The sequence below is a fragment of the Adiantum capillus-veneris genome, chromosome 13 (assembly GCF_014529385.1).
Source record: "Adiantum capillus-veneris isolate H3 chromosome 13, ASM1452938v2, whole genome shotgun sequence".
In the NCBI taxonomy this organism is placed as follows: Eukaryota; Viridiplantae; Streptophyta; class Polypodiopsida; order Polypodiales; family Pteridaceae; genus Adiantum; species Adiantum capillus-veneris.
This window is the reverse complement of record NC_140943.1, coordinates 139,997,557-140,010,580: the sequence shown is the minus strand read 5'-3', so window position 1 is coordinate 140,010,580 and position 13,024 is coordinate 139,997,557. Positions and strand designations below refer to the sequence as shown.

The following is a 13,024-nucleotide window of genomic DNA, read 5'->3' as shown; positions in this document are numbered from 1 at the left end:
CCAGTCTACAATGTCAAAGTGCTCAAATCCAACCTCGGATGAGCAGTTTATGGCCAAGTTTATGGCCAAAACAGGCTCCAAAAACAGCAAAAACATAGTTGCGGCTGTTCCTCCTCTTCTCTCCACGTTTTTTCTACTCTTCTCTCAATTTTTCAGTTCGCACACTTAGCTTTATTACTTGGGCACCTTTGGCCTTTTACTTGACCTCAAACAGACCCCGAACAGGCCAAAAAGTGGCCTCGCAGTGCATAGTTGTCACCCTGCTGCATCCATCCGCACACCTGGCACTCAACTTTTTCCAATAATGCATCCCGCAACACGTGAAGTGGCCCCCAAATACAGTCCTCATGGTGACCTTTTTGCATAATTATCACAAGAAAACACTCACGTTGTCTCCGTACTTATCCACGTGCAAGTATTGACTCCATTCAACCTCCTAACGCCACTAGATGCCATCTAACGCACCTGCTTACCTCATGTCGTCGGCCCGCGGATAGCTTGCTCGAGAAGTTTTACGCGCTACCAACTCCTCATTATTGTAGGAAAAACACACTGGTACTGGTGACGATGAAAATCGATGCACTATGTACACCCTGTCCTACCTGTACACATGTGGGCCCCACATAACCACGTGGCTCTGGAAAATGGGCAATCCTTTATTTTATGCACCATGCATATGTATATACATATGTGCAATCCCTTGCTCCAAAAAACTCCTAACATAGTTTGCCCATCCCCTAGCCTGCTAGATCATTCATGATCAGCGCAGCAGCAAAAAGAGATATGATCTCTGCGTCACAAGTCTCCTCATCCCACACCAACATTACTTGCTCCACAGACAGCTCATCTTGCTCCACCATCATTAACCTAGCATGATATAATTTAAGACGCAATCCATTTACCCTTGACTTATTTAAAACCCCATCCAGGTTAGCCAGTTGATATGTACCATTCGGAAAACACTCCACTACCTTGAAAGGGCCTTCCCACTTACCTTGAAACTTCTTTTGGAAGGTGTTGTTCAGCTTGCTGTTGTAGCGCAAAACCAAGTCATGTTTCTTGATACCCTTACTTTTGACCTTTTTATTTATCTTTGCCAAAGCCTTATCCTGCATCTACCCATAATGTTCCAATGCACTCATCCTATCCAACTGAACCTCTTTGTAACTGTAAGAGCCTCTCTTTGAATGCATCACTAGGCAGCCCAAGCAGCTTCTCTAGCATCTTTACCGCAGGCAACTCTACTTCCACAGGCAATAGTGCTTCCTTTCCATATACCAAATGAAATGGAGTAAACCTTGTGCCTGTCTTCATCGAAGTACGGTAAGCCCATAATGCACTAGGGAATTCCAAATCCCAATTCTTTCCTTGATGCTCTGTCACTTTTGAAAGAATTTGTACCAACTCACCATTAATCTTTCATTCAAGCCATTACATTGCGGGTAATAAGAAGTGGTATGCTGGTGCCTAATCTTCATCTTTGCGCATAACAAGTCTAGTAGTTTAGCTCTAAATCCTGGCCCCTTATCCGAAAGAAGCTCCAATGGCACCCCAAACTTGCAACATATTTCATCATACACAAATTTTGCCACATCCTTTGAAGTGATTTATTTTACTACTATAGCCTCTGCCCATCTAGAGAGATAGTCCCTTGCAAACAAAATATAGCTTTTGCCCCTGCTTGTGATAGGTAACGGGCCTATTGCATCAATCCCCCATTTTTCAAACACATCAAACGCCATAATGGTTTTTCGTAGCTCTAGGTTCAACACTCTCTTCCCAAATGCTTGACACCTATTGCAAGACCTACACCAATGGTGAACATCCTTGTGCAAACTAGGCCATACATAGCCTTCTTGTAAGATCTTATGCAAGGTGATCTTTAGAGCAAAATCTCCACCACATGCGCCTTCATAATTCTCTTCCAACACTCTATAAAGCTCCTCCCGCCAAGGTACACGTCTCAACACGAGATCAGCCCCTTTCATGTATAAGACATCACCAATCAATTTGTAGCTATACGCTCTACGCACAAAACCATACTTCTTAGACTTCTGAATGTCCTTTGGAATGATTCCTGTTAGCAAAAACTCCTCTTCTTGAGCCAAACTTTCCCGGCCATGATAAAGAGGTAAATTGGTCCTCAACACAAATAGCTCCCCAATCATGCTTTGAGCTGCTTCATGTGCCTCTCCATTTAGAGCACTTTCAATGTGTCTGATGCTCCATACTTCGAACTTTTTTAATAGGCCTTTAATTCTGAAACACATTTCCTTCAATGAGGTGTTCTGGCTTTTCCACACACCCAGCACTTGCTTCACAACTAACAAGGCATCACCTTTTGAGACCTTCTAATCCCATGCTTCAAACAAATGTGTAATCCGGCTTCCAAAGTAGCATATTCAGCCTCATTATTACTATGCGCATCTAACTTAAACCCTCTCCTGCATACTAGCTACCCCTCTGCATCATAAAGTGTTATACCCCCTGAAGCTGCATCATGACTCTTCCTGTATGAGCCATCAAAGAACAAAACATGTGCATTGCTGATCTGTGGAACTTCTTTGACTACCCTTATCACCACCTCTTCCTTAACAAGAAAGGGATTCTCCTTGTAAGTCAACAAATCAGCTAGGGTAGCTCTTGTACTGTCTTCTACTAAAAAAGAGAACTCAAACTCTTGCAGCTCAATTACCCATTTCTTGACCACATTTGACTTGTTAGTGCCATTAATTAGCTATGGCAAAAAGGCATAACTCATCAAGAAAACAAAAGGTCGTGGTAGCAAGTAATGACGAAAGCGTCGACAAGCAAATATCACACTAGCCATCACTAGCTCTACTTCCGAGAATTTTCTCTCTGCTACCAGCTTCACTCGGCTTGCACAATACACTGGCCTCATATAATGACTGCCTTTCTCCTTTTGCAATAGCATGGCTCCAATGGAATCATCCCCTACTAATGGATTTACATAAAATGCTTGCTCCCAATCAGGAGCCTGCATGGCCGATAACCCCCCTAAAACCTCTTTCACCTCTTGAAACACTTCTTCACACTTGTCATCCCATTGCAATGGATCATGCTTTGCCACTTGTTGTAATGGATAAAGGAGCTGTGAAGACAATGGAATAAACCGCGCCATGTACTTCACTTTGTGTATAAAGGTTGCCAATTGCTTTGTACTTGTAGCTGATGGAAGAAGAATAATAGACTTAACCTTGTTTGGATCAGCCTCAATGCCATTTTCTGACACCATATGGCCCAATAACTTCACCCTTGGTTGTGCTAAATGACATTTCTTTGGATTTAGTTGTCCTCCACATTCATCATATCGAGCCAATACCATCTATAGCTTCTCATGGTGTTCAGCCCTACTGCTATAGACACAGAAGTCGTCCATAAAAGCTTTAATACAACTACCAATGAATGGTTCCAATACCCAATTTTCTCTCTCTTGATAGAAATATGGTCCATTTGACAACCCAAATGGCAATACCGTGTAGCAATAATAGCCCCATGGCGTAATGAAAGTTGTCTTTGTTCAGTCTTGAAGAGCAATCTTCCATTGAAAGTAGCCTGAAAAACCATCACACACATTGTACCTCTCATAACCTGCCACTGAATCCCAGATCTGATCGATGAATGGGAGAGGATATGGGTTCTTCTTAGTGGCTGCATTTAAGGGTTTAAAATCTACACAAATCCTCCACTTTCCATCCTTCTTTGGGTTGACTACTACTGGACTCACCCATTCTGAGGTTTCCACTAGGACTATGAACCCTGCCTTCAATAACTTGCCCACCTCTTCCCGCAAGGCTTCCATCTGCTCTTGACCCATCCTTCTTAGCCTTTTCCGCACTGGCTTAGCACCTTCTTTCAGCTCTATATGCATCTCTTCGCCCTTGAGCCCTCTGATCTCTTCATATGAAGTAATGAACAAATCAGGAAAACTAGCCAGCATGTGCAAATATATCTCCTTCTCCATAGCTGAGAGGTCTCCACTGATCATTTGTGTCATCAATTCTTGCTTCTTTGACAATTCAACCTTGGTTTGCATCAGCCCTTCAATCACTTCATAAGGCCCTTCACTTTCATCTCTTTCATCTTCAACCTCATTTGCAAATGCAACTAAACCAGACTCGTGGATTTCTTTGTCCATCAAAAGAAATGCAACATCAACATCCTCATCATTGCTGGTAGTACTATCAATGTCCTCATCAGTCACTGTGGAATAGTCTTCATCACTAGGCTCATCCTCATCTTCATAAAGCTCTTCCAATTGTTTCCTTGTGTCCATATTATATAGCTTCTTGGCACCCGTCTTTCCATAGAGGCTAATCGTACCACGTCTCCAATCTTGAACAGCTCCCACTGCACGTAACCATGGTCTGCCCAGTATAATAGGATATGCTCCCAACCCCGTTGGCATTACATGAGAATCAAACCACCGCCTTTGCATCACACGCCTCCACTTCTAAGCTCTTTACAACACCCAAACATTTAACTTTTTGATGGTTTACCAATCTGATCCGAAAGCGTGACACCCCAGTCATCACTGGAGACCCATCTTCTCAACACATGAGTATGTTATGACACATATTTGGGCTCCACCATCCACATAACCTTGTCCCAGATTTTTTCTTTTGTGCCACACATCTACTATTGGACAAATGTCTGGTAGCTCATCCATTGCCAACACCTTTACTGAACCTCTCTCTGGCTCTTTCTCCATTGGGTTAACCATCCTCTTCCACTGTCACTTTAGCTTAGGCACCATCTCTATAAGTTGCCCAAAAGTAACATCGACTTTCCTGCTCGTTAGATCCTCCTTCAAGTCATAGCTTAATTGCCCATCCCCTAGTGGAAAATTTGAAACATGAAACTTGCGACGAGCCCTTCTTTTCCTCTTGGCCTTGACATCCTCGCGTTCATGGCTCTTTCCATTCTTCTTACTAGGAAATGGGGCACTTCTTCCTTCCTAGTCCTCTGTGGTCCTCTTCCCAATAGGCATCACTAATGTATCCTCTAGCTTTGATGCCTTCTCCAAGGTGACAACACTTATCACTTTTGTCTTTCCCTTTTCCTCTCGGGTTAATCCAATGGTTCCTTCTTCTCCCTTAATTTCAACGCCATAATCATTTGACCTAGCTAGCACCTGTTTTGGCAATGGATACATGTCTCCCCCCATCCTTGGTGGCTTATCACATTGTGGGCTCATGTGGCCCAACTCTCCACAATTATAACATGTGGGTGTTTGCCTCCAAAACCTACCATTGCTTTGTCCAACACCATTCCTAGGTCTTTCTTCACCTCTTGGATGATTTGCAAACCTCCCTCGACCTCGATTATTTCCCACTTGACCTAGCATGTTTAGGCTGAGATTCTTCATTAAATCTACCACTTGCCTCATGTCTTGCCTTAGCCCATCATTTTGCACTGCTGTAGTGACCACTGCTGGCATAACCTGAGGAGTAATAGGAACCACTGGTTCATGATGAACCCCTAGCATGCGGCCTTGCAAAGAATCCATAGGCTGAAATTCAAATCTCATGGGCAAAGACTCTACTCCTAGTTGACTCATTCTTCTCAGCTTCCACTCTTTGTTCCTTGCTACCTCTAGTGCATCTTCATATGTCCTAGGCTTCTTTAGCTCCACTCTCCAACGGATATTCTCCCAAATACCAGCCAAGAACCTGTCCTTTTTCATCATGTCAGGTGGGGGCAACTGTGGTGCTAAGGCATTGCACATCCGCTCCCATGCCAATGAAAACTTACGTATGTACGCATCTACTGGTTCATCTTCCTTTTGCACCAAACCTTGTACTTCTTGCCACACTTTGTCAGGATCTTCTGTCTTCACAAACTCCACTTCCAATCCATGCCTTAGATTGTCCCAACTCAATCTTACAGGTGGATCGGCCACACTCAACTCCTCTTCAAATGCTTTGGACCAAACTCGTGCATCACTCTTCAAACAAATCTGGAGAAGACGTAACATTTGCACCGGGTCATGAATCTGGTTGCTAATGCAGGCAACCTCCATCTTTTCCAAAAAGTCTTCCACGTCTTCATTACTTCTCCCATGAAATTCCGGATAAGAGAAAGCCATGGCTACCCAAGTTACAATGCTTTGAGAACCCCTTCGAACACATGTGCAAGAACCCAAATTTTTTAGTGACTCAATCCCCAGAGACTTCAATGGAGCTCGTCTTTGATAAGGATAAACACATGCACATCAAATGAGTTTTCATAGTTAATCATCGAAATTACAACAGGCAAAGGGCATTCCAGTATCTCTCTTAATCTTCTTGGCCCGAACATAAAGACTATGCGTTGCTGGAAAAAAATATTCCTGGACACACGAACATTTATTTGGATTCTTTGTGTTAAATGAAAAGGAGTGAATTGAGGTCCATTTTGATCATCCATTAAAGCCAACCATGCAGCTCCCAAGAAGGCACACCTGACTTATCCTCTGATTTTGTCAGAATTTCAGCAGCATAACAGCATAAATGGCTCAAAAGACCAAAAAACCAGCCATCACAACTTGGAAAACTTTTGGCAAAGTTTCCCCATAAATAGAGCAGTAAGAACCCAAAATATAGATTGTATATGTATGCATAAACTACCAACAATAGAACCCGAGCATCAAGTAGGAATCACTAGTACATAGCCTATGGCGAGGTCACAAAAAGGGTGCTCCATCCACCTATATCATCGAAAGGATCTCACATTTGAGAATCCCCTAGCTCAATAAAACCTCACGCTATCGACCCTCTCACGAAAGCTTATGTAAATCTCGTATAGTCAAGTCTCAGAAATGACTAACTTCCAGACCAAGTCTCAGAAATGGTTGGGACTGCCAAATAAAACCAAGTATGGCTCCACAAAGGCGTACAAGGCAGTATCCACAAGTAACGTATAATACTAGACAATGCACTCAAACATGCGCCAATTGATGCATACCCACGGCAACTGCAAGTGACTCCCACTTGCCAGTGTATCACTCTACTCCAGCTACCTGTACCTGTGTGAATCACCTGTACCTGTGATCTGTAACCTATAAGCTGCAACCTGTAATCCCGAATCTCGAAGCTCGAAGCTCGAAGCAGAAGGTACTCGAAGAAGATCCTCTGTGGGGGCGCCAAAAGAATGTGAGCGGGATGGAAACACACACGCCGCTATAATGGTCCGACACACACTCTTGGGATGATACACACACATACACACACACTATGGGGCACTACTCAGCTTACACAATCCACCTGGCCGAGACAAGGAACACACCGATGGAGTGATAGGAGAGAGACTATCCATTTGCCCACTCCATATATATATATATATATATATATATATATATAGAGAGAGAGAGAGAGAGAGAGAGAGAGAGAGAGAGAGAGAGAGAGAGAGACACCCAAAAAACTCAGCTCAAAAGAGGAGAATTTCTGATGTTTAGATATAATTGAGCTTGGGCCAACACCAATGGGGTAAATAGCTCACACGATATGGATAAAATATGCCAGATACAATCACAAATTGGAGAAGAAGCTTCGCTAATAGGAGAAACTTACACATCCAAAACAACAGAAAAACAATGAGGAATTTGGCAAAATGGACAGCGCCATCGCGTCCGAAACGGCCCAAAACCCCAGTCTACAATGTCAAGTGCTCAAATCCAACCTCGGACCTCGGATGAGCAGTTTATGGCCAAAACAGGCTTCAAAAACAGCAAAAACACAGTTGCGGTTGTTCCTCCTCTTCTCTCCACGTTTTTTCTGCTCTTCTCTCAGGTTTTTCAGTTCCCACACTTAGCTTTATTACTTGGGCACCTTTGGCCTTTTAGTTGACCTCAAACAAACCCCGAACATGCCAAAAAGTGGCCTCGCAGTGCATAGTTGTTACCCTGCTGCATCCATCCGCACACCTGGCCCTCAACTTTTTCCAATAATGCATCCCGCAACCACGTGAAGTGGCCCCCAAATACAGTCCTCATGATGACCTTTTTTGCATAATTATCACAAAAAAACACCCACGTTGTGTCCGCACTTATCCACATGCAAGTATTGACCCCATTCAACCTCCTGACGCCACTAGATGCCATCTGACGCACCTGCTTACCTCATGTCGTCGGCCCGCGGATAGCTTCCTCGAGAAGTTTTATGCGCTACCAACTCCTCATTATTGTAGGAAAAACATACTGGTACTGGTGACGATGAAAATCGATGCACTATGTACACCTTGTCCTACTTGTACACATGTGGACCCCACGTAACCACCTAGCTCTGGAAAATGGGCAATCCTTTATTTTATGCACCATGCATGTGTATATACATATGTGCAATCCCTTGCTCCAAAAAACTCCTGACAACGGCAACAATTACCAACATTTGAAGATGCAAAACAGAGATTGTCTCTACCAAAAAGATCTCTACTTTCCATTGGGAGGCCTTGCATAGAAGCCTACAACAATGGTAGATGAATCTTGGAACAGCTTTGATCGAAAGACATCGAGAACAATTTAGCTTTGTTTAGTGTCAACAGTGGCATTCAAAATTTCAGAGATGAAGACCACGAAGGACTTGATAAAGTCACTTGATGGCCTCTACAAGAAACCATCCACATCAAACAAAGGTATTTCTCATGAAGCAATTGTTTGTGGCAGAGAATGGTTCGTTTGAAGGACATTTAAATGTATTCAAAACCATCATAAGTCAGCTTTGATCGATGAAAGTCATATTTGATAATGAATGTAAAGCTCTCATAATATTATTCTCTTTGCCATATAGTTTGGACAGCCTTGTAAAGACTGCAAGTAATTCCATTTTTGGTACAAACACTCTCAAGTTTGATGATATTGTGGGTGTTCTCTTCAGTGAGGAAATGCGAAGGTGGAACACAAGAGAAACATCAAGTGTTGCATTGTTAGTAAAAACTAAAGGAAGACCAAAGGAGAGATTCAAGAACCAAAGGAGTCGTGATTACTCAAAGCGTAGCAAGTCACAGATAGAGTCACTTCTCGAGTACTATAATTATGGAAAACACGTTAAAAAGGATTGCTGGTCCAACATAAACAAGGAGTTGGAGTCTCAAGACAGCAAGCCTGCCAATGTGGCAAGTAAAGTAGAGCAAGATCCTCTAGTTCTTTCATTGGGCAATGTGTCAAATTCTTGGGGAGTAGATTTTGGGACTTCATTGTATGCAACACCCCACGAGAAATACTTCCAATATTACACCATAAATTTTGGGTATGTGTATTTGGAAGATGATGAAGCTTGTAAGATTGTTGGAAAAGAAACAATTTTTGTTAAAACTAAAATTGGAAATAAATGGATGCTTAAAGATTTTAGGCATTTTCCCTCTCTTCACAATAACTTAATCTCTACATGTCAATTGGATGATGAAGGTTGTAGCATTGCATTCGAAAACAAACAATGGAAGGTCTCAAAAGGAACTGTGGTAGCTACGACGGGAGAGAAGGTGGGTACACTCTACTTGTGTACGGTTAGCACACTGACTTCCATTTTGCGCAACATTTACAAAAGTTGTTGTTGCGGTATTGGTTTAGGGCATCTGTATTTGCTAAAGTTTTGGTTTTTATGTTGCTCTACATAAGCAAGAGAGATTTGCTAAAGGAATTGGTTAATTACCAATTGGGTTATTAGCCAAAGGAATTGGATGATTACCAATGGCTGACTTTCTATTTTGTATTGTATGCTACCTATGATTGCGAAGATAGATTTTGGGTTTTATAGTATCTTGGTTCCATGAGTTGAACTTTACAATTGAGAGTGACATCGACCAATCTTCTTCTAATTTTGATAACTATCTCCACACCTTGTAAAGTAACATTGCATTTTTGAGTCCCAACTTAGGATTTAGAGTAGACAAGGTAGTTTAACAATAACAGTTTGTTGGCTTAGCCATCCTTCAATTCCAACCAACATTGAAGCAACTACCTTCAAAAAGGTGCCAATGTTTGTCACGAATCAATTGTCGTTTGCTTAAGTTCAAGTTTTGAATCGTAAGCTACTTTTGTTTACAACATTTTACATGAAAATGCCATCATGAAAGAGTGGGATAATGCTCTTGCAAGATTGAGGAAAAAGGTAATAAGTCCATTAATACCAAAGAAGTTTCCTTTTGTTGGGGTTTCAATAGTTTTACATGGCATATTCATGAAGTTCTTAGAATTCTCTCTCCCCCTTAAAGTTGTCCAGTATGGGGTTGGTGTTCTTAAGTTAAAAGAGGAGTTAGATCAATCAATCTATTGTTTGTTTGAACTGTTTTCACACCTTGTAATCTGAAGGCAGTACTGTATTTATTGAGTCCCAAACTAGGATATACATTAAAGAAGGTAGTTTAAAGATAATAACTTGTTCATTACGCCATCCTTCACTGCTATGCAACTGCCTTACAAAAGGTGCCTATGTTTGGCACCAATCAAGACTTGTTGACTGCTTAAGTTAAACCCCTTCTGTGGTCATTACTTTATGTAAGCTTTGGATGTGTGCACATCTTAGATCATTTTGCATAGGAATGTCATCATCAAAGAGTGGCATAATGCTTCTAGTGAATCTACCAACAAAGGGTAAGTCCAAATAATACCAAGTAAGTTTATTTAGTTGGGTTTTTAGTAGTTCATTGGCTAATGTTGATCGTTTGGCAAAACCTAGTGGTGGGAAGGGGTTCTTAATTCGAAAGAGGCAAGACCTGAAAGGGCAACTATGAAGGTAGAATATATTGAAGGAGAGCAGTTTGCCTCATCTCATATAACAGATGTTTTGGATTTTAGAGCTTACATGTCCTTTGGGGAACTCAAAAGCCATTGCAAGGTGGAAAGTTAAAAGCTTTAAGAAATGCAAATTGTGAAATTTCTCGGAAGAAATGTATGGGCTTGCCAAGTGGCATCTCTCTCTTTCTTTCTCTCTCCCCCCTACACGCACACGCAGCTCTCCTCGCTCTTCACACGCGCGGGCGCGCTCTCCTCTCTCTCTCTCTCTCTCTCTCTCTCTCACAGGCGTATCGTGGAGCAATTTTTGCGTTCAAAAGGCAATGTGCACCTTGGCCGCTCTCTCACGTCTGCGAGGTACTCTCTCTCTCTCTCCACACACACACACACACACACACACACACACACACACAAACCCTTCGCGCGCACACAATATTGGGGTCAAGGAATATTCCTTACGCTGATCACAGAGCTCATGTTTTTCTGGGGGGTCTCCTGCACTACATTTGCAGTTTTAGGTAATCCATCCGCATCCATAGTAGAAAGCAGAGCTTCATAGGGTACTTTTTCTCCTCGGAGAGCTTCTGCAGGTTAGGCTTGTGAAAGGGAGAGCTTTATCTGCTGCCCATCGACTAGGTGGGAAAAACTTTGCCCTAACTGACTATGGCAATGGCAGGAGTTCGACAGGGGGCTTCATTGTGGTGCCCACAACCGTGCCAGCGAAACCAACTTCGCTCTTCATTGAGGCAGGGCACGCAGGGGGTGTGCCCCAGGGTCTCTCATTTTGCCACCGTTAACTGTGCTGCTAATGCTGATCTGAGCAAAGAGTATGTTTCCCTGTTCTTCTCTCTCTTTGAATTCATAGAGTGCATGGTTACCGTCCATGGCATTGTATCTCAATGCTACCATACTGTCGTATGTTCACAGATTTCACCAGTCTCATTCTAGCTGTTCACATTGCATCTGAGAAAAGAGCTTGTTCAAGGCAATCACATTGGCTGGTAGGAGGGGAACTTGACTAAGAATGCAGTCAATGTTTGTTTTACTATTGAGATGAGGTGGCTTGACTGATGATGCAGCTTGCAATTGAAAAAAAGACACACATCAAATGCTGTGAATGTACTGTTCTTGGGTGGGAATTCAGAAAATTCATCATAAATATACAAAGCTGCTCACAGAGGCTTAGTTACCAATTATCTTTTTTGAAATACCTACACTTGCATGGATGCTTGCAAGAATTGCCTACACCTGCATACTATGTCCAATGAAGTATTTGAGTAGTTTCCAGACGATACATACAGCTCTTGCTGGTTTTCGTCCTTAGCTTGTTTTCATATGGTGTTCGTGCTGTTCCAAGTGTCAAAACTGAAAATAAAAACATTTGGAAGATCGTAGTATGAGATTTTGAAGGATGTCCATGTTGAGATTCGAGAATGATGAAGGTCTTTTTGCAAGAAAAGGTAGTAAGAACTGAAGGGAAATTTTAATGCTATGGTTTGAAAGTTTTGTTCATGGTATGCACGAACAAGTTTTATCTTGTTGTAGGACATAAATTTATGTCTCCTTGTCTCTTTTGTAAATTTCATGCACATTGTTATTCAGGTATGTGATTGTTGGGGGAGGAAATGCAGCTGGCTACGCTGTCCGTGCTTTCACAGAACATGGTGTAGAGGGCTCAAAAATATGCATTGTTGCTAAAGAGGTAACATATGTTGGATATCTTATGCTCCATTGCAGTTTCTATGGAGGCAAAGGAAGAAGTTCAGAGATTGTGGTTCTTTTTGATTGCTTGCTAAAGTGGTTTAAATAATTGTATTAGCTTTTAGTTCTGATCTTTTTACCAGGTGGTTGTCTTATTTCTTTTTCAGAAAGTTCCACCTTATGAGAGACCTGCCTTGACAAAGGCCTATCTTTTTCCTCTTGACAAGAGTCCTGCAAGGCTTCCAGTTAAGCATTTTACACATTTTAGGAGGAAATAATTATAGCTAGTTGTATGTTCTTAATAAAAACATTGTTGTTTTCCAGGGATTTCATACTTGTGTTGGTATAGGAAAGCCCCGGCAGACTGATGAATGGTACAAGGAGAAAGGGATTGAAGTAGGTCATTTTGCACAGAGGCAATGCCAAAGTATTGAGTTTCAAGTGTTCGTATGCTCACTTCTAATGTTTCCCAGGTCCTGTATGATGTTGCTGTCACGGGCTTGGATGTGAGTGCTAAAACACTCTCAACCTCTTCAGGAAGCTCCATACAGTATAATAACCTTATCATTGCAACTGGTGCTACTGCAGCAAGGC

General features: G+C 42.1%; 1 protein-coding gene across 2 annotated transcripts in view; it reads left to right on the top strand.

The window, feature by feature from the left end:
- Positions 1-10,928: 10,928 nt before the first annotated feature.
- MDAR6 (monodehydroascorbate reductase 6) overlaps positions 10,929-13,024 on the top strand; it is a 45,361-nt gene continuing 43,265 nt past the window's right edge. The window contains exons 1-6 of one of the 2 annotated variants that reach the window (XM_086527474.1): positions 10,929-11,086; positions 11,406-11,556; positions 12,332-12,431; positions 12,598-12,675; positions 12,755-12,826; positions 12,904-13,022. In XM_086527474.1, coding sequence (XP_086383600.1) covers positions 11,053-11,086; positions 11,406-11,556; positions 12,332-12,431; positions 12,598-12,675; positions 12,755-12,826; positions 12,904-13,022 — 554 coding nt within the window. In that variant the 5' untranslated portion in view covers positions 10,929-11,052. The other variant, XM_086527475.1, reaches the window with a different exon arrangement.